General features: G+C 39.7%; 1 protein-coding gene across 1 annotated transcript in view; it reads right to left on the bottom strand.

Moving 5' to 3' along the window:
- Positions 1-23,113, bottom strand: part of THSD7B (thrombospondin type 1 domain containing 7B) — an 848,738-nt gene that overhangs the window by 466,680 nt on the left and 358,945 nt on the right. Inside the window, 1 exon segment of the mRNA XM_034654492.1 lies at positions 12,731-12,886. Within this exon segment, the coding sequence (XP_034510383.1) occupies positions 12,731-12,886 (156 nt within the window).

Here is a 23,113-nt window from a genome sequence, read left to right as displayed (position 1 = left end):
AAGTATGAGAACACCGAATTCCCAGCATGAGAGTTAGATCCCCACCACCCTTCCCACAAGGGGTGGGGAGAAGGACAAGTTGGGGAGCATGAGCTGTCGCAAAGCCAGGTACATCTCTCTCCCAGATTTCCCAAAGCCATGCCTATCTTCCCACCACTAGTAATGAAATGAAAAGGTTACAAAGCTCAAGGCATAGTTGGCAAAAGACTGGCTCCTGTGAAACCACACAGCCAAGGAGGTCTGAACTAATGGACACATGGTTTTAGGCCACAAGAGGGAGCCGAGCTTCCTTAGAATATTACAGGGCTGGACAAGGATTTTAGATTAAATAGTCTCAAGTGCTTTATTTGGGGTTTTTTGGTCCAGGGTTAACTTACAAACTCTTTTTTTTTTTTCTTTTTAGAAAGGGAGAGAGGGAGGGAGAAAAGGCAGGGAGGGCCAGAGGAAGAGGGAGAGAGAGAGAATCTTAAGCAGACTCCACACACAGCACAGAGCCTGACAGGGGGCTCGATCTCACAACCCTGAGATCATGCCCTGAGCCGAAATCCAGAGTGGGACACTTAATCGACTGAGCCATCCAGGTGCCCCTGAGCTCCTTCTAAAAGAGATTCTTCGATTCTTACGTTGACAATCAGCCACATAGGGAAAGACATCATTCAGCCAAACAGAGACCACATTCATGATCGTGGCATTGAAAATATTAAGGTCAGGGCAATTAAAATAATAGATGGCTTCTGCCATACTTCATACCTACAAGTCGGTATCATTAACCAGTTAAAACAAAATCTGCAGAAGGGTGCAGCTCCCTTCCTGGGCCACTTCAGAAGAGACACATACAAGATTTCCAACTGCACTTGATGGTCATGCAACCACAATGCACTCCAAGCTCTCACTGCCACACAACTTGGATGGGGACCATGCATCATTTCCTTCAAATGAAGGTGTACAGACTGAATGGTGGAATTTTAGGCAGGAGATAGCAAGAAGGAGTTTTAATAACCACTTAACGACTATAGATTCAATCCGCTTTTAATGAAACTGGTATTTGGAGGAATTTTTTTTTCCTTTTATGAACCCAAAGTTTAGTATATATTCTACTGGCTTACTATGTAGTCTACTGAATTTCAGAAAAGAATGAATTGTGGGTTGGGGAGAGAAAAGGGAAGAAGCACAAATGGCAGAAGAAGGGCCAAAGTTTTTTAAATGAAGCCATGGAAGAATTAAAGGAGACCCAGGAGGTAAATATAGGTCTGAGGATTGTACACCCGCATGTCCTTGCAGCCCCAAAGTGTCCACGTAAGCATCTGTGGAGCTATGCATGGCCAGTACTGGGTCTCCAGGCTAACACCACTGCAGCAGGCTTGAAGCGGCAGCTAGCAGGGTGACCGAAGATGACAGAAGCTTATTCCATCTTAGGCATCCATTTGCTCCTCATCTCTGGCAGCCTTGGACGTGGGGTAACAACTTTGAACCAAAGACCCTGAGCACATTGATTCCAGCTCTTTAGAAATCAACCACCATTCCTGCAAGAGCAGCATTTTACAGTATCATTATTAGCTTGCACCCTGCTGAGAATACAGAAAATAAGAGAAAGCAATGACAGGGCAATTGCAATTATGAGAACTCTCAACACTTAGAATGAGAAGGAGGCATGCACCCCCCACACTCCTAACACATACATAGACAAAAAAGGGAAAAAAAAACTATCTCTTTGCATACATATTTTCTATAACAAAGAAAAATGATTTCNTCCTTCCTGGGCCACTTCAGAAGAGACACATACAAGATTTCCAACTGCACTTGATGGTCATGCAACCACAATGCACTCCAAGCTCTCACTGCCACACAACTTGGATGACCTCTATTCTTACATGTAATTTCCATGTGCTGCTGACTTAGGGCCTTATTTTTGTCCTTAGTTTATCTGTTAGAGCAGGACATAGCACAGGTGTCCATGATTTATCAGTTTTGACAACTGTCTCAGAAACTTAGTCGTCTTTACTGAGGATTCTGGGTGTCCTAGTACCTAGAGCTTAATGCCATTGAGGGGTATGTGCAGTTTCCCTCTATAAATCAATCTGCACCCAACTCACCATAAATCTATAAATTACATTTCTGTAGTCAATAAATTCTTCCAGTCTTTCATTTGTGCTGCCCTTGTCCTGACTGTAACTAGGATCAAATCATAGCACAAGCTCAGCATAAAACAAAAACCTTGGAGTCTCTTGTTAGTGCTTAACTTTAATCACACATTCGTGTTCATGCCTGCAATAGACATCAGGCTTCCCCTGGGTGCTTCTGTTCTGAAAGATACATGACTGCCAAGTCCACCGTGGCTGGGGCCAGCCAACCACTTACCTTCATTTACCGAATTCCATATTAATCAGATCGTATCATTCAGTAAACATTTACTGCCATATGTAGATCACTGTAATGTACTGTGGGAAGCCACAGGAGGAACAGAAAACATAAATCTATTCTTCACAGAGCACACAGTCCAACAAGGGGAAAGGCACATGCATTAATTAAACATCTACCCTATCCCGAGATGGTGCCAGCCACTTTACTTATATTACCCTGAATTAATAAATCTTCAAAACTATTTTGTAAGTTGCTATTCTCATTGTATGCATGTGAAAACTAAGATCAGACAAGACTTTATTAGTGCTCCCGACGTACATTATTGATTAAATGGATATGTATGAAATTCAGCTGAGGACTTTTGAAGTCATCAACCCTTCATAAGAAAGAATCAAGTCAGCTCTTGGGTGTGATGTGTTCTAGCACCACTCCATCCAGTGCATCTGCNATTCAGCTGAGGACTTTTGAAGTCATCAACCCTTCATAAGAAAGAATCAAGTCAGCTCTTGGGTGTGATGTGCTCTAGCACCACTCCATCCAGTGCATCTGCAGGGACCATGCATCATTTCCTTCAAATGAAGGTGTACAGACTGAATGGTGGAATTTTAGGCAGGAGATAGCAAGAAGGAGTTTTAATAACCACTTAACGACTATAGATTCAATCCGCTTTTAATGAAACTGGTATTTGGAGGAATTTTTTTTTCCTTTTATGAACCCAAAGTTTAGTATATATTCTACTGGCTTACTATGTAGTCTACTGAATTTCAGAAAAGAATGAATTGTGGGTTGGGGAGAGAAAAGGGAAGAAGCACAAATGGCAGAAGAAGGGCCAAAGTTTTTTAAATGAAGCCATGGAAGAATTAAAGGAGACCCAGGAGGTAAATATAGGTCTGAGGATTGTACACCCGCATGTCCTTGCAGCCCCAAAGTGTCCACGTAAGCATCTGTGGAGCTATGCATGGCCAGTACTGGGTCTCCAGGCTAACACCACTGCAGCAGGCTTGAAGCGGCAGCTAGCAGGGTGACCGAAGATGACAGAAGCTTATTCCATCTTAGGCATCCATTTGCTCCTCATCTCTGGCAGCCTTGGATGTGGGGTAACAACTTTGAACCAAAGACCCTGAGCACATTGATTCCAGCTCTTTAGAAATCAACCACCATTCCTGCAAGAGCAGCATTTTACAGTATCATTATTAGCTTGCACCCTGCTGAGAATACAGAAAATAAGAGAAAGCAATGACAGGGCAATTGCAATTATGAGAACTCTCAACACTTAGAATGAGAAGGAGGCATGCACCCCCCACACTCCTAACACATACATAGACAAAAAAGGGAAAAAAAAACTATCTCTTTGCATACATATTTTCTATAACAAAGAAAAATGATTTCATAGACTTCTCATTAAAAGTGGATCTATGTAGCAGGCAAGGATGGAAAATGGAAAATTTCCCCCATTGTTGTGATATAAGATCTAAAACATGCAGTATTTTCCTGCTTTGGTGTGTTATCTAAATTGATTTGTTTCAGAGCATAAAAGACTGTCTTTGTAAAGATAGTCATGGCTTCTCAGTTTCAAGATGTCTTTTCCTGTGGGGATTTTAGAACTTTAGATGCATGACTGGGGGTAATATCATATTGGGGGGTGTTAAGGAACCCCTGAAGTCCTACCACATAAGCAGTTACCTATTGTGACACTGTATCGGGAAGCCTCCATCAAATTGGTCTTTAAAACAACTTCTGTGGGCAAGGATGTCTTTCTGGAATATGTCTGAAAGCAACAAGGATGTCATATAAATGTATGTCTCTGTATCAAAAAGAATTTTTAAAAATGTATTATACCTTTGTATAGAGTTCACCGATCAGCAATTTTTTCAAGTTATTTCTCTTTCATATATCTCTAATTATAACTCCCTGGGAGTGTATCAAAGATAAAGCAATGAATGATAAAACCCGATCCAATTTAAATTCCTCTGAAAGGCGTCCTAGCTTCACTTGACAAGTACCAACCTGCTGAGTACTGTTCCCCTTGTCTGCCTATCACAGACCTGTGGAAAGTGTGAAGGCTGGGTGCAATGGCTGATTTTCTAATGTACTCTGAATGGCTGACAGCTACAAACCTTACAGGATTCCTGATGGGGGGGGGTGCCTGCCTCAGAATAACAGCCATACTAAGATCATTTCTAGAGTAACTAATTTCTTCTGTTAGGTAATACAACATTAACTGCTTTTCCATCCTTTTCTACTATTTTTTTTAATGTGAACAAAAGGAACATACCAAAGCAATAACACAGTGACTGGGAAAAAGACTACTGAAGAGAAAAAAGTAATTATCTCCAACTTTACACATTCATTTTCTTGCTATTGTTTGCTGATATTTCCTTCAAATCCTCTATCATATATGATAGAGTATTACGTAACTAAGAACGTGTGTGTATATAGCCCAGATTTTTGCTACAGGTTCACTGCATCTCTTTAGGGTAGGGAATTCAAATGTGAAGCTAAACAGTCCAGTATCCCAGAGTTTTGTGATGTTTAATGCATTAGCTTGTGCATTCTGGCCTCTGTGGAATCCTGAATTACATTAGTTTGTGCTAGTCAGCGACTCTGGCAGACCCCATGGTAGGACCATGGGACAGACTGAGATTGAGAAGATCCCAGACCTCATGCTCACAAGTCAGTAGAAATAACAAGAAGATTACTTACCATCATCATAACATGCTTGCATGTACTCCTTGTAGGCACAGAATCATTTCCCTAGAGAGAAAACTCCACTCTTTATTTTTCCCAGGAGGGATTAGAGGCAGGTGGTCCTGGCAGATTTTAGCAAGACCTTAAAAATCAAAATTGTCTCTGCTCTAGGGAAGCATTTATAAAATACTGAACTCCCAGATCTGAATAACAATCATTGTTGTGTACAGGCTTTTCTGTCTGTGATTACTGAGTGCCTAGGGCAGGTCATTAAGCCTAAGTATGGGCCCCATAGAAGAGAGACTGGTTCTCATCAATCCCAACATGACCCTATACTCTTCAGGTGACTGTGGTGACACTACAACCTTCAGGTGAGAAGTTCTTTTGTCTCCACCCTTTCCTTCAGCTCCAAAGGCTGAGCCTCTCTTGGAAAAACTAATTGAGGCAAAAAACACACATTTCAGTTACCTGCTGCCCTCAAGCTATTCTTGGAACATCCTTGCTTTCTCACACAACTGCAGTCTACTTTCCCTCTCCCCCCAAAGATGACACACTGGAGCTAAGACAAATCCCATGCCATGCCCTACCTCCTACATCAGCTCAATTACTGGCTGTCAAGACTAATGGGTCCCACTGGCCAATGGGGTGCATGTGGGCAGAGTGTTTCTCTGCTAAACTTGGTACTGCACTTGTGCCTTGATCAAAATTTCCCTAGGCTACAGGGGGAAGCACTAAGGAAGCCCAGTTCTTGAAGGAACACTAGACTAGGGAGATAGGAACCCAGGCTCTTAGTGCTGGCTTGGCCATTATTAAATCCCTGTGGGATTTAGGACAAATGGGTTCACTTCTCTACACTTTAGTTTTGAAACATTATAAAGCATCGTATCCTTGCTGAGCCTAAATGCTAATGCAAAGTATCTTAGGGCTGCCAAAAGAAAATACCACACTGGGTGATGTAAAACAACAGAAATATTTTGTCTCATGGTTCTGGAAGTTAGAAGCCTGAAATCGAAGTGTCAGTAGAGCCATGCTCCCTCTCAATGTTCCAGGGAAAGGCTGCTCCCATGCCTCTCCCTAGCTTCTGCTGGTTGTCAGCAATCCTTGGCATTCCTTGGCTTATACGTGCATCACTCTAACATCTGCCTTCCATAGCATTCTCCTCTGTGTATCTCTGTCCAAATTTGNAAAAACTATCTCTTTGCATACATATTTTCTATAACAAAGAAAAATGATTTCATAGACTTCTCATTAAAAGTGGATCTATGTAGCAGGCAAGGATGGAAAATGGAAAATTTCCCCCATTGTTGTGATATAAGATCTAAAACATGCAGTATTTTCCTGCTTTGGTGTGTTATCTAAATTGATTTGTTTCAGAGCATAAAAGACTGTCTTTGTAAAGATAGTCATGGCTTCTCAGTTTCAAGATGTCTTTTCCTGTGGGGATTTTAGAACTTTAGATGCATGACTGGGGGTAATATCATATTGGGGGGTGTTAAGGAACCCCTGAAGTCCTACCACATAAGCAGTTACCTATTGTGACACTGTATCGGGAAGCCTCCATCAAATTGGTCTTTAAAACAACTTCTGTGGGCAAGGATGTCTTTCTGGAATATGTCTGAAAGCAACAAGGATGTCATATAAATGTATGTCTCTGTATCAAAAAGAATTTTTAAAAATGTATTATACCTTTGTATAGAGTTCACCGATCAGCAATTTTTTCAAGTTATTTCTCTTTCATATATCTCTAATTATAACTCCCTGGGAGTGTATCAAAGATAAAGCAATGAATGATAAAACCCGATCCAATTTAAATTCCTCTGAAAGGCGTCCTAGCTTCACTTGACAAGTACCAACCTGCTGAGTACTGTTCCCCTTGTCTGCCTATCACAGACCTGTGGAAAGTGTAGGCTGGGTGCAATGGCTGATTTTCTAATGTACTCTGAATGGCTGACAGCTACAAACCTTACAGGATTCCTGATGGGGGGGGGTGCCTGCCTCAGAATAACAGCCATACTAAGATCATTTCTAGAGTAACTAATTTCTTCTGTTAGGTAATACAACATTAACTGCTTTTCCATCCTTTTCTACTATTTTTTTTAATGTGAACAAAAGGAACATACCAAAGCAATAACACAGTGACTGGGAAAAAGACTACTGAAGAGAAAAAAGTAATTATCTCCAACTTTACACATTCATTTTCTTGCTATTGTTTGCTGATATTTCCTTCAAATCCTCTATCATATATGATAGAGTATTACGTAACTAAGAACGTGTGTGTATATAGCCCAGATTTTTGCAACAGGTTCACTGCATCTCTTTAGGGTAGGGAATTCAAATGTGAAGCTAAACAGTCCAGTATCCCAGAGTTTTGTGATGTTTAATGCATTAGCTTGTGCATTCTGGCCTCTGTGGAATCCTGAATTACATTAGTTTGTGCTAGTCAGCGACTCTGGCAGACCCCATGGTAGGACCATGGGACAGACTGAGATTGAGAAGATCCCAGACCTCATGCTCACAAGTCAGTAGAAATAACAAGAAGATTACTTACCATCATCATAACATGCTTGCATGTACTCCTTGTAGGCACAGAATCATTTCCCTAGAGAGAAAACTCCACTCTTTATTTTTCCCAGGAGGGATTAGAGGCAGGTGGTCCTGGCAGATTTTAGCAAGACCTTAAAAATCAAAATTGTCTCTGCTCTAGGGAAGCATTTATAAAATACTGAACTCCCAGATCTGAATAACAATCATTGTTGTGTACAGGCTTTTCTGTCTGTGATTACTGAGTGCCTAGGGCAGGTCATTAAGCCTAAGTATGGGCCCCATAGAAGAGAGACTGGTTCTCATCAATCCCAACATGACCCTATACTCTTCAGGTGACTGTGGTGACACTACAACCTTCAGGTGAGAAGTTCTTTTGTCTCCACCCTTTCCTTCAGCTCCAAAGGCTGAGCCTCTCTTGGAAAAACTAATTGAGGCAAAAAACACACATTTCAGTTACCTGCTGCCCTCAAGCTATTCTTGGAACATCCTTGCTTTCTCACACAACTGCAGTCTACTTTCCCTCTCCCCCCAAAGATGACACACTGGAGCTAAGACAAATCCCATGCCATGCCCTACCTCCTACATCAGCTCAATTACTGGCTGTCAAGACTAATGGGTCCCACTGGCCAATGGGGTGCATGTGGGCAGAGTGTTTCTCTGCTAAACTTGGTACTGCACTTGTGCCTTGATCAAAATTTCCCTAGGCTACAGGGGGAAGCACTAAGGAAGCCCAGTTCTTGAAGGAACACTAGACTAGGGAGATAGGAACCCAGGCTCTTAGTGCTGGCTTGGCCATTATTAAATCCCTGTGGGATTTAGGACAAATGGGTTCACTTCTCTACACTTTAGTTTTGAAACATTATAAAGCATCGTATCCTTGCTGAGCCTAAATGCTGATGCAAAGTATCTTAGGGCTGCCGAAAGAAAATACCACACTGGGTGATGTAAAACAACAGAAATATTTTGTCTCATGGGTCTGGAAGCTAGAAGCCTGAAATCGAAGTGTCAGTAGAGCCATGCTCCCTCTCAATGTTCCAGGGAAAGGCTGCTCCCATGCCTCTCCCTAGCTTCTGCTGGTTGTCAGCAATCCTTGGCATTCCTTGGCTTATACGTGCATCACTCTAACATCTGCCTTCCATAGCATTCTCCTCTGTGTATCTCTGTCCAAATTTGCCTCTTTCTATAAAGACATCAGTCATTAGAATAGGGCTTATCCTAATTCAATATGGCCTCATCTTAACTTGAGTCCATCTGCAATCACCCTATTTCCAAATAAGGTCATCTTCACATAAACCAGGTGTTAGGAATGAAGTGTTGATTTTTTTTTTCCTTGAAGGACACAATTCAACTCACAACAGGCGATGTCTAATGAATGATGGACTAGGGTGAATTTGCAAGACTTGACCCATACAATAGAGGAATAGGGGCTAAGAAAAGGTTTGGCATCGAAGCCTAGGGGGCAACTAGAGGGGTCTGAATGTTGTGAGTTTCCCAGCTGAGTTCCACAGACCAGTTCAGAGTTATGTGGAAGAAGAATATTGAAAGAAAAGTTGAAAGAGCACTTTTCACAATGGGTTTTGTGAAATTTGCTCAAGTAACAAAAATTACAACACAGAATGAGGAAGAAAGCATTCTCTGAATTGCTGTAGAAATTCTATGGCCCAGAACAAAAGGGACAAAGCACTTAATAAATACTTATTAAGTTTAACCTCAACATTACTTCTACCATCTTGTAGTATCAGCATCTCACATTTCCTTGAGGTAGCCACCCCTTTCTGACTGTCAGTGGTGAGGGTTGGCCAACCTTGTCCCTCCAGTGGTGGTCACATGCCTAGGACTTGGCCAATCAGAGTGACTGGGTCAGGGTTAGTACACGACACAAAGCAGCCGATGAGATCCAATTCCAGGACTCTTCCTGGAAGTATTAAGGAAGACATTTCTTTCTACTTTATCTACCTAAAATCAAAATTACCTCTTTTTTTCCTTTTGTGGTGAGAATTTTAAAGATTTACTCTTAGCAACTTTCAAGTATATAATACAGTGCTGTTGATTATGCTTATCATGCTGCACATTGGATCCTCAGAACTTACTAACCTTCTAATTGGACGTTTATATCCTTTGATCAACATCTCCCTATTTTCCCCACCACCCAGCCCCTGGTAACGACCATTCTACTCTGTGTTACTATAATCTCAGGGTTTTTTAGAATCTACATATAAATGAGATCATACAATATTAGCCTTTCTCTGACTTATTTCACTTTGTATAAGGCCCTCAAGTTTTATCCATGTTGTTACAATGGCAGGGCTTCCTTCTTTTTTATGGCTAAATAATATCATTAAAAATATATATGAGTGAGTGTATTATACACATCCACAGGTGTGTATATATATTTCCTTTATCCATTTATGCATCAATAGTCACTTAGGTTATTTCCATATCTTTACTATGTGGATAACACTGCAATAAACATGGGGATACAAACAGTAGATCTTAAAAGTTCTTACCACAGGAAAAAGGTAACTGTGAGGATGGATGGATGTGTTAACTAACCGTATTGTGGTAATCATTTTGCTATATACATATATATCAAATCAGTATGTCATATACCTTAAAATTACCCAATATTATATATCAGTTATATCTCAATAAAGCTGGACAAAATTAATTGATCATCAAAATATCATCCTTTACAATATACTATATTGTTTTTATTACAATGTTTTAGAGAAAAAAACTTCCTCCACATAAAATGTACATATCAATTTTGTGACATAATTAAATCTAGAAGCCTAAAGTATGAAAAGAATGGATCTAAGGACCAAGGAAACAGAAAATTTTTAAGCTTCATTCTCCAATGTCCAATTTGCAAACCACACTGAAAGTTCAGATGAACTTGAAAGACTTCTCACAAACTGCCTTACTGGAATCCTAAATGGAGTTTTATGTACTTGAGTTTGCATTATTAGGATGAGATAGGGTGCCTGATTTTTTGTTTTGTTTTAAATCAAAAGTCAATTGGATAAAATAATGTTAAAATATTATACTGTCTCCAAAGAAACAGAAAATGATTAATTGTATCACTGAAGTGATTTAGAACATCTGATACGGGACTTTTCATTAACAAACTGTAAAAAGTAGATATTTCAAATCAGAGTGTTTCAAAGGTTACAGAAATTTTTTTTGTTGCCTTGTTAGCCATCAGCCAAGGGCGTGAATAATCACTAAAAGGCATTTATTAACTAAAACTAAATCTACCACCAAGAAGCACACACAATAAAAGTTCAACAGAGGAAGGAAGGAAGGAAGGAAGGAAGGAAGGAAGGAAGGANGAGGGAGGGAAGGAAGGAAGGAAGGAAGGAAGGAAGGAAGGAAGGAAGGAAGGAAGGAAGGAAGGGAAAAACAATGCTGGTCTCTTCTTCATGGAGAGCCTGCCTTAAACGCAACCTAATATAGAGAAGAGTAGAACTAAGAGATGGGGAAGTATAAGACTGTAAATGGAAAGAGAAAAGAATAGAAGATTATAGAAACAGAAGTCTGTAAAGAGAAAAAGAAAGAGAAGGAATGAGAGACAGTGAGACTGTTCACCTCTTGATAACTTTGACTGCAGCTCAAACTTCCCTTCTATGTTTAGCCACATAAGTTACTAAATTTTCTTCTTTTGGCTTAAGCAGGTTTGAATTGGGTTTCTGTCACTTACAGCAAAAAGTTATAAAATAATATGAGGCCCACTTGGCCTGGTTGGGTTCCACAACTTTGAAAGCAAAGGAAGGCAGACTCAGTACAGTAAAGCTGCGTGAGTATCTACAGCCATGGTCACAGTGGCTGGCAGAGCCTGAGTCCAATCTGCTATGATTTTCTAGACAACAATTTAAATGGATTGGCACAGGTTGAACCATAGGAGGGCTGGTTCCAATAACAGGTAAGTCACCCTGGGGAGTCTCATATGCAACTGCAGGAGACTTACAAGGTCCAGTAATACACATGTGGACCACAAGACAACAACTTGTGGGTGTTAGTGTTAATGGGAAATTATTTTTAATAAAATGGGAAATTATTTTTAATAAAATAATTCCTAAACTGAAGAGGCTTGGGGGACATTCTGGCTACAGGTCTAATTAAAAAGTAGCACGGGCCTCTCCACTGTGCCCCTCCAGGTTCCACTGAGATCCAGTTTTCTATTATTTGATGAAAGAGCTAAAATTATCATCTTCCTCCTCAACCTAGACTCAACGCACATCCTCTTCTTCTGCCTTAGAATGAAGAGTCAGAATAAAGAGAAAACCCCAGTGCATGGGTGTGTGAACTTGACAATGCCCAAGTGTGCATGTGAGGAATCCGGGAACTGCTAAACTGCGTTTTCAAATGGACACAGAACTAAGCTGAGAGCACCAGCTTTGATACAGCATCAAGCATTTGGCCGCATATTCTTTCTTTGCATGTGATAGCTAGGGTTAGTACTTAGCAAACACAACCTAATTTCTGGAATGTCCTTCGAGCTCATTTCTCTTGGAGAAAGGAATATTTCCTTTTAGCATTGCTATTTAAGGGAACATAGTATCAACACAAACTGAAGGGTCAATGAAAGAGAAGTGAAGGTGTCACCAAAAACGAACTTTTGAATACGAAGATGTGTATATAACAGCAAACTAAAGGAAACAAGACCACAGAGGCCTGCAAAATCAAAAAAGCATATAAAGTTTGAAGACTCCACTTTAAGCCCAAGGACATCAAAAAGTAAACAACACACATAAATGCCCCTGATGAAAATCTGAAATAGAACATCAAATTCAGCATGTGGAAATCTGAAAATAAATAGATAGGCAAAACAGTTGTTTCCTGATGTCTAATTTCCTCAGCATAACCATTACACACATAAAACATTGGTATACTATAAGTGAGTAATAGTCACATCACCAGCTATGAGCCTGACTGGAAGGCCAATCAAGGTCAGATTCTCGCTCCATGGACATGTCCCCAGTGGCCTCCCTAATAACTGAATGCTGTTAGGCTTGAGCTGGTTATCTACACTTTATAAACAAATATTGTCTTAAGCAGGCTTAATCGGCTCCTTAGCTACCAGAATAAGTGTGTGTACAATGGAAGTAAATGAAGCAGACACAAACAAGACACTCACCTTTTCTCCCCTGAGGATCATGGCAGTTTTCATGGATGCACAGGCCCCAGGTTGACCAGGAAGATACTATGCAGTCTGTAGAGCAAGGGGCATTGCAGAGCTGAGAGGCTGAAGGGGCAGGTCCCAAACATAAAGTCTTTCTCACAGGTCTAGAGACTAAAGGACAGAAAAAAATAAAATAAAATAAAATAAAATAAAATAAAATAATAAAATAAAATAAAATAATGGTCTATGTCACATTTTCTGGATACCCCTAGAATTATTCATGTCTTTGTTTTGTTTTGTTTCCGTGTGTGTGTGTGTGTGTGTGTGTGTGTGTGTGTGTGTGCCTACCTTGCCCACATCAGCTTTCTGGTTAGAGTATAAACAAACAAAACGTAAACACTCTCTAATCCTTGTTGTTTAGCTCTATGCTATTAGCATTTTGGGTGAGAAAAGGTAAAAAAAAAAAAAAAAAGACAGCAACAAAGGGCATGCACTTGAGTTTCCTGCTTCACAGAGCGTTCCCTGGGAATTCAAGAGAGGCCTGGAAATACAGATACAAATTATCTAGAGTTATGATTTTAAAAAAATTAAATAGCTTTGTGAAGTTTCAAGATGAGTCTATCTCGACGATATAAATGACTAGGTTGCTGTGAAAAAATCAAAATCGAAGCCCTGAGGTGGGGTGTTTAGCATAACCAATCTACTGCTGTTACTCCCCTGAGGGGTGGAGCTCTCAAAGACACAGAAGAAAAATGGTTCTTAGAAAAGAAGAAAAATTGGGATCTGTGACTGCAGAATTAGCCCCTTGAAGTCAGTTTCATGAGTGAGGCTTTCCAGAAGCACAAGGAATGTCTGAGAAGCCACAGGAAGATGCCAACCTAGGAACCTTCCAGCCCTTCCTGGTGCACATGCACCCAGAGTGTGCCCAGAACTGAGTCACTTCAGGATGCAGTGACCATCTGGCCATGAGTGGCACTCACCAAGTGCCTTCTCCATGTAGATCAACTCTGGGCACCATGAAAATACACAGATGAAGGAGAAGATGCGATTCTGATTCACATAGAGATTATAACAGGATAGGAGTTAAGACAGAAATGACACAATAAAAGAAGAGCCAAATGTATAACTATGTTTGCGCCAAGTGAACACACACTGAAGTGGTTTTGGCAATTCAGAGCTTGTGAGCAAATGGTTTAAGTTCAGACAGTTTTATCTTATGAACTGGCTTGTACTATTGTTTAAATATTTCCCATATATCACGTCCACCCTGTTAAACAGATTAGAAGTGCTTCAAAGACAAAGACAAGTATGACAGGACTGGTAGTAAATCACGCCATCTACTTTGCTTCTTCACTCTTTACATGGATGTCAGTTAAATCTGGTAAAGACGGCAATAAATCGCAGCTCTGACCAGCAGGACTTTGAACATAAATGAAAACAAAAGCAAAATTAAAAAAATACCGTTTTCAAGAAGTTGTAACCCATGCGGGAAGAAGTCTTCCTAGTGAACACTGGGGCAGCCTGAGGTGCTTATGAGGGTGAATGGGAAAAAGAAAGGTTTTTCAAAGGTCATGAAGAATGATGTTTTTTTTGCAACTAATTCTTGTATATTTTACCAAAAGGATTTGACCTGACTAAAAATAAAAGACAGGGGCAAAGCAAGATGGTCATTGTAAATGTTAAAGATCACAAACCATGTGGAGGAGGAAGGGACAGGAAGAGAGAACAGATATTGGGGGCAATTGAGGGGTTACCTGGGGAGGATGAGGAGAGGTGGTGATCAAACACCAACCCCCACCACCATCTGTGAGTTGGGGGAGGGGTCTGTGATTCCTTCCCCAGGAGTGAGCAAGAGAAGACACACAAGACTGCTATTCACTGAATACATTATGCATTCATTCCAAAACCATTAGTACCCGCTTTGAATCAGATCTTCTTGGATGGTGTCTGCTTTCAAGGAGCTCTCAATCAAGAAGGGTAAGTCAAGCAGCACATTAACTAAATTGGTGGAAAGGGATGCTTCAGAGTGTCACAGGAATAGAAAGCTGTATCGCCAGAGGTCTTAAGACAGAAATGCCTTTGGGTCTGGGCCCTTGCTTGCTAGCATGTGTCCTCACACACTCTAATGTGAGTTTCCCCCCAAAAAACTAAGTAGTGATGGAAAAGGAGGTAGGGCACGTAAACTAATTAATCTACTATTTAATAAACATTTTTAGTGCTTTCCGGGCACTGGTTATAAATCAATTCATTTAACCTGTGTAACTTTGAGATATATGTTATTACTATGTCAAGTTAAAAATGGGGATTCTGCAACACAGAAATGTTTACTCACTTGTTCACATTCTTAATTAGTCAGGAGCAGAGTTGAGATTGGGATCCAGGCAGTCTGGCTCCAGGTACTCTTAACCACTGTATATTATGTGGTCCTATTATAGGTCATTCAACCTATACTGATAAGTACCTACCATGTGTCAACACCATGCTAGGTGCTGAAGCGAGAGTAGTGAATAAAACAGACAAGGTCCCTGTCCTCATGGAACTCATATTTCCGTGTGAGTTGATACTAACCACACATGAATTCATGAGCTCCAACAATAAGACTGAAAAGCTGTTACTGCTGCTTCTCTTTCCTTTGTCATGGCTGTCTTACTGCAACACCAGACAGACGTTGGGTGTCTGATGATCCAAGCTGAGAAGATACCCCAAACCTCTCAGCTCTAAGACCCAGCAGACACTTGCTGCTACAGCTTTGGTACTTGACGTTGAGCCCTGCCATTGAAACTAGTCAATCTACCAGTGCAGCGTCTAGGCCCACAGTAGGCCTTCACTAATCTCATTAGAAGATCCTGAATGTCTGTCTTCATATCGGCAGTGCAGTTGGAAAGAGACTGGGAACATGTCCTGTGTCAAGGACAATGTTTTTAGAGACCATTATGTTTATCTGGCTTACTTTTGGGGAGCTATTAAGAATATTGGGGAGGTAGGAGGTGAAGTCGCCCAAGGTCCCCTTTGATAAATACTTAACCACCAATCAGTTGACTGTTGGATAGTAGGGATGATGGTACTCCTAAGATTTGGAAGTCGGGAAAGACATGGTGTGCTAAAGAGGAGCCGGGAGAAGCGGTGTTCCCTGGAGACTAAGTGACATAATTAGGAGGCCCAGGGGTGGGAGTGAGGCCATTTGTCAGAGCACTCATGGCTTTTTAGCACCTACTGCTTTGACAGACAGTAGATCTTAATCCATATAGATAAATTCTTCCAGTCCCAGGCGACATGTCTAAGATGCTTCATTTAGGCATTGAATCAATGTACTTGAGCCAACCTATCTCTATCTCAGACCCTCTGGGCTACATTTGTGCTAGAAATAAATCATAAGTCAGTCACAAAGCACTTACCAGCTTCAGACCACTTAGGTAGTTTTCTCCCCAAGAACAGCAAACAGAATATCTCTACGCCTATTGACTATGTAAAGTTAGAAGGGAGCTTTAGAGCTAATTTAGTTTAATTCATCAATTTTACTGAAAAACTAAGCTCCAAAGACATTAGATAGCTTCTCCAAATTCACTCAGCAAGTCCAGGGCAGAGCAAGACCTGAGCCTTGTCCCAGGTGGCTGACTCGCCTCTACCTGTCCCTGTTGGTTTTCCTTCCATAGTATGAAGCCATCAGGCAGGATGCACGAGGTTGTTTGTAGTGAGGATATTTTGTTGATGAATCATAGTGACCACAGTGGAGGCAGTCAGTGACACAGCAGACCCAAGATGTCCATGAAGGCTACAGGCTCACTATAGCCTTTTACATAAAACCTAAATCCTTCCCCTACTTCATTACTACTTTTAAACTCCTCCAAATACTCGTCCAGACCTCCCCCACCAAGCAGAAGGTAGTCAGACCAAGCTTTGCTTCACTGCTAATGACTATTTACTTCTTTTACTTGTGGCAATTCACATTGTAATATAATTATCTTGGGAGGTGGGTAGGATGTGGGGGCGACATGGATCACCTGGATTTGGATGGTTTGTATAGTTTACTTGGCCAAACTCCAGCCATGATGTTTTTAGAAAGAACTGCTGTTTTTCTACTCATCTGAAACCCTTCTCTGGATATATTGACTGAAACAACTTTATTTCTATTTACCAACTCTATCATCTCTGATGCAATCAATCCCTGTTCTAATCAGTCCAAGTCTGTGCTTGTCTCTCTTGTACCAGATGCTTTAAAAAAAAGTGTATTATTTATTTGAGAGAAAGAGAGCAGGCAGAGGGAGGGGCAGAGAGAGAAGGAGAGAAGCAGAGTCCCAGTAGAACATGGGGCCCCATGTGGGGTTCGATCTTATAACCCCAAGATCATGACCTGAGCTGAAACCAACAGTCAGACGCCTAACTAACTGGGCCACCCAGACACCCCCCCAGATGCCTTTTAGACCATGTCACCTTGACATCTTCTGCCATTCCTGTGCTGACCAAACTGCCTGACTAGCTAAGCAACTCTCTACCCAAGGTCTAACAGTCTATTTAGGTTTTGCAGGCAGCAAAGTCAATCCCTATAGAGACTTCTCATGAACACAAAGTGTTAAAGACAAAAAAAACTTTCAGCTCAGAAACTGAGATTGCTACATAGCAGTAGCTTTCCAAGTGCTAGGGAATATATTACAATATTATAAGTGATTGTACATATGCGAAAGTCATTAATACTTAGGATATTCTGGTGCCTAACCTCACATTTTTCATTTGCAATAAGAAATTATTACATTGATCTACCTTACAAGAAATGTGAAAGTCTGCTACTAATGATTGCTAAGTTGTCTTAAATAATGAATTTCTCCATGAACAGAATACTAATTAACAAAAGGAAAAAAATGCTGGTTAGGTGATATGTTTAATGTTAAAAAATAAACAGACACAAAACTGTTTTTATTCTAGAAACGTACAATTTTCGTGATTTTCCTTAATGACAAAGTGATTTCAGATGAGAATACAAATTCAATCAAAATGATTTGTAATTAAGAAGAAAAATGCCTGTTGTGACATTAGCATGTGACTGCCATTGTAAAGAAAAATGAAGACCTTCACATTTTATTTTTTGAGACTAAATCAAGCTATAATCCGAACTAATTTGAATTAACACAGAAATAAGTTGGCAAAGGTTCAATACAAGTATATTATCCCCCACTCCTACTGATGACCATTTTGTAAGATCTAAATTTCAATGCCTCTTAATGCCTCAAGAAGAAATTAAATTGAAATTGCATAATAATATTTAATTAATCATAATTAATAACCTGGTACTCTTTCTGTAATTAAAAAAGAGAGTTATATTTGCTTAAAGTAAAAAGAGCTATCACAGGAGCCAATGACATTTTCTTGTCTTTTAACATATCTATTATTGGATGAAAAATCAAGTCAGTCTTTGAAAATTCAGAAAGTGTTTGAGATAATTCTGCCATGGCATAATGGAGTTCACCTTTCTCTCTGTACAGAAAGGAGTACCTTAAAGATGGTCAAAGAATTAGTCACAGGATATTGATTTTTTTTTTTGCCTACTATTTTCAAGGAGGTAGAGATAAAAAAACAACAAAAAAAAAAAGGAAAGGTGATGCTACTTCATGGGGACTCTTAAAACCTGGACTACGTGGCTGCCTTTTATCTTCGTGATACCAAATCTTCCTGCAAACAACACATTCCATCTTCAGTTGATTTTACATAAGATATTTGATTTCTAGAATGACATCAACCTTCACAAAGAAGCTAGACAAAAAAAAAGTTATATTCATTTCAACTTCCCAAATCAAATGCAGGCACTGTAGACCCCAAAGGGAATTCTCACTCAAAGCTTAGAACCCCCTCATTCCATGGGCTCTCCAAGAACAGCCATAATGGAAACAGCAATTGCTAAGATTTAATTCAAAACTAATGAAAGAGCCTACTTATGTAAAAATGCTGCTTTCTAAATGATTTTTGAGAAACAATATTGCCTCTGACATATTCATTTAGGGAGTATACTGACTTGGCAGAAATTCAATCCACCTTACTGCTAAAATAAATAGGCCTCTTCTACAGACTGAAGGAGTCAAATGGTTGAAGGGGAAAGATAAATAATATTACAATTTTAACCAGAAAGCTATTTTCCTTCAAGAAGCTTCATGTATTATTTCAATTGCCTTTTGCCACTGGGATTTGCAAAATAATGGATCATTCTTTTAACTTAGTGGATAGAATAAAAGCAATCTGTCTTCTAGCACTTATAGGCAGCTTAAAGAATTAAATCACATCTCATCCTATTATAACTAATAAAGCTTAATTTTAGCCATATTGTGACTCTCTTGGCAAAGTTCCATGCAATACAACTTGGCAGGAAGATGCATGTGGACGTATTGCGAATTTAATACCTAAAAATAATTCCTGCAATTAGAAATAATTATGGGAAATGTGACCACATATCAAAGAGTTTCCCAAATTTCATTCATTTCATAAAGCCAATCAGAAAATGCCTAGTGATTTTTTTAATGCTGCAGAGTAACAACACTCTAGGTAAAGATAGAAAACAATATTCTGAATACAAATGAAGGCAAAATAAATGAGATACCTGTACAATTCTGGGAAGAAATCAGAATCAATATCCAACAATTACACAATATAGCAGCCTTCGGGCCGATATTCATATATTTCTATTACCATATAGTCTCACCTCTGTTCTCTTTTTAAGAATTTCTGATTGTTTCTCAGCCTTTTAGCTCAGAGCTAAAAGTAGGGTACAGAGAGTGTAGAAGGAACAAAAGCTGACCTAAATGGCATCTTTCACAGTGTACAGTTAAAAATACCATTACTGATGAGAAAGCATAGAAAGGAGATCAACGCAGGATGGGGAAGTGGTCAGGAAAGGAGAAAAAGTGAAAAGGCAGAGAGAGAGGTAAGAGAAAGAGTTACCTCCCCAGATGTCAGTGGCATAACTAAGCAACATAAAGGAAGTACAGCTTTTGCAAGGGTTTTAGCATGGGGATGCTCTTCCTACTCACAGAACTTTGCAACCTACAGTTCATTTTCCCATCGAAACAATAACAAGAGCTTAATGAGAGCAAGTTTTCCCGGGAGTGATCAACAATGCTTCATCTACTGATTAATGTCAGTAATAATAGCTAATACATACTAGCAACCCACTTGGTTCTAGGCACCGTGCTAAGGACTTACATGCAATTTCTCATTCACCACAATCACTTGGAAGTAAGTATCATTATCATTTCCACTCTGTAGATGAAATAACTGAGGATAAATTATTTGTCCCAAATGACAAAGCTAATATGTGACAAACACAGTCCAGGGTTCTTCAAAGCCCCTAATCTCTCATACTAGGCTCTACTATGATTTTGTATTTGCAGTAAAAATTACGATAGAAAAAACCTTGCTGGGGGCACCTAGGTGGCTCAGTCAGTTAAGCAGCTGCCTTCGACTCAGGTCATGATCTCCGGGTCCTGGGATGCAGCCCTGTGTCAGGCTCCCTGCTCAGTGGCAAGTCTGCTTCTCCCTCTCCCTCTGCACTTCCACCCACTCATAATCTCTCTTGCTCTCTCTCTCAAATGAATAAAATCTTGAAAAAAAGAAAAGAAAAAAAAAACCTGCCGTAATAGTAATAATTGATCAGGAAAATAAATAGGTGAAAATTCTGTCCAATTCCAAAAATGTTTGAAGTAAGATAAAAATAGAAAAAAAAGTAGTTTAAAAATATCAATGGTCAAGGCCAAACTCCAAGAAAGGTAATTGTTAAAGGAAGATGAGGAGCCAGGTAAGTATTTTTGATGTGATTCTGAAAGGTAAATGTTAGAGGAAGGGGGCAGATGAAATTAGATTATAATGACTATTTTCATCCTAAAACTTAGGTTAGGGCTAATGCTAAGGAACTACTGTGAGTTCACAATCAGCAAACCCCTGTTCCCTTAAGATTTCTTAAAGAGCAAAAGATGACCAAAGAAACCCTTAAGGCAGCTTTGAAACCAGGGAAAGGTGACAAGTGCCAGTGAGTGCCCAGCTCACTTTCCACTGGGTACCCCTACTATCCCTAGCACAATCCTCTATGTATCAACTATATCCAACCCAGCAATGGAGGAAGGGCAGAGGCGACAGCAAGACATCCCTAAGTCCCCTGGACAAAATTGAAAGGAAGAGGATGTTTTCAAAAGAAGAAGAAAAAAAAATGTGGTTGAGATAAGGATGTCTCAGAGGAGGAGGGAAGGAGCAGGAAGATCTGGTAAGAAGGGTAAGAGGGAGACAAAAGAAAGCAGACCTGGGTCTCCCAGACTTCGGTACTGGTCACAAGACGCCCTATTACTCCACCACAAGCCAGCAAGGCAGACCTTTATCTGTGTTGACTTACAAGGTGGCATTTCAACCTGGGAATAGCTGAATGGAAACTTTTAATAATGGTAACAAGAAGGGAAAATCCATATTCCCTAAGGCAACATGAATCTCTAAAATAACATCACAAACACTAAAACTTACAGACCAAAGAGTCAAAAAAAAAAAAACCCACCACCCCCAAAAAAAGGAGAAAAAGGGGGGATATGTGGCACTTATTTTAGAGAGCCAAGAAAGAACTATTTGTCTCTAAAATAAACATGCCCACCATCCTGTTTTTAAAGGAAGGGGCATTGAAGGCCTCTCTGTACCTGATATCCTTGTCAGCATATGCTACTTTAAATGTGCAAACACCTTAGACTGAACAAGTTAATTCAACTTCAAAGGAAGGCTCATGGGATTCACCAGGTCCCTAAGTAGTGATAGGAACGAGACACTGCATAATAATTTTTAAAATGCAGAATGGTTCATTCTTTTGTATAAGGAACTGCTTTATACATTTTTGAAGTAAAACAAAAATTACAAACCGAAACCACTGCACTGCAAAGCTGGATGAAAGCTCCTTCCTCCCAGGCCTCTTCAAACATTGCAAGTCCCACATAGCACAGCTAGCTCTTCACTATGTCAAGGCCAACATCATAAATCAGTAGCGTTCAACCTGCCTAAACCAATGGGGTCTAACATAGTCCTGATTTGAAAGCGCTGGGTCAGAATTTGGAAGGGGGTAGGTAGCAGAGAGTATAGTAAAGATTTACATCTTTAAAAATCTTTTTAATTAGCACGTTGGGGAGTCAGTGCTCTAAGTAATTTATGAAGAATCATTTTGAAAAACCAATTGGCAAAATACAATTATTAAAATAAACCTTATGCTGATAATCTACTATTACTTATGTGCATGGGGTAAATTTCTTGGAAAGATTGAGCTTCTGTAAAATAAAAGGACTATTCAATATTTCTCACCTTTGTTATATTTTATCCTCCCTAAGGAGCCTTTGTAAACGTCTTTTCCCTAATGGTCCTTCCCGCCCCCATGGTATTTTCACACCACAAATATACTGAATATATGTGCATGCTTTATATATAAAAAATGTAAGATTTTTTTCATCCCATGAACCGCTTTTTGTCCCCTTGGGGACAATATCATCCTCCACTGGGGATGAAAGGAGTAGAACACATACGGAACTTAAGTTCTGTGCTGAGCAACTTAATATTCTGATTTAATTAGCAAAAGTTTCTGTGAAGTACGTACTACTCCTATCTGCAGTTACCAGTGAGACAGCTGAAGTTTTAAAAGTCCNGATTTTTGACCCCTTGGGGACAATATCATCCTCCACTGGGGATGAAAGGAGTAGAACACATACGGAACTTAAGTTCTGTGCTGAGCAACTTAATATTCTGATTTAATTAGCAAAAGTTTCTGTGAAGTACGTACTACTCCTATCTGCAGTTACCAGTGAGACAGCTGAAGTTTTAAAAGTCTCCCCAAGCTTCAGAAATAAGTAAATGCAGAGGCAGGACTTGCACTTAGCCAGTGTGATTCTGGTTTACCCTCTTCATCACCATGTTAGAATCTTCCAGCTCAAGGCTCTAAAATTATTGGATTCATCACACATTTCCATGGCTCCTGGCTAGAATCTATCTTTTAAATTTGACTACAGTGCTTCTAAATACCTGTGTCTTTCTTGAAGTTGGAATCTATATGCTGATATTTAAATTGCAATAAGCAAGAGACAATTTCATTAACCAATAAGATATGCTATTTTCTGATGCATTCACAGAATACAGACAATTTAACACACCTGACACACTGTATAATTTTATGAATTTTTTGTTAAATACTAATCATATTACTAAAAAGTTGTCTTAAGAATTTGCATACTATTTTTTTTACATTTATATACATCATCAAAGCAAAATAGGCTATAAGAACAAAAGGGCAGTGATTTATATTTTAAAGCATTATGATTATCTTCTATGAAGTCTTAATTTGAGAGAGAAAGCATTGAAAAATAATGAGAATAATTATTTGATTTAAAAACGCTGTTAACTTTT

Source organism: Ailuropoda melanoleuca, chromosome 2, assembly GCF_002007445.2.
Source record: "Ailuropoda melanoleuca isolate Jingjing chromosome 2, ASM200744v2, whole genome shotgun sequence".
Taxonomy (NCBI): Eukaryota; Metazoa; Chordata; class Mammalia; order Carnivora; family Ursidae; genus Ailuropoda; species Ailuropoda melanoleuca.
Note: the sequence above shows the minus strand (reverse complement) of the source record. Positions and strands in the feature narration are given on the sequence as shown.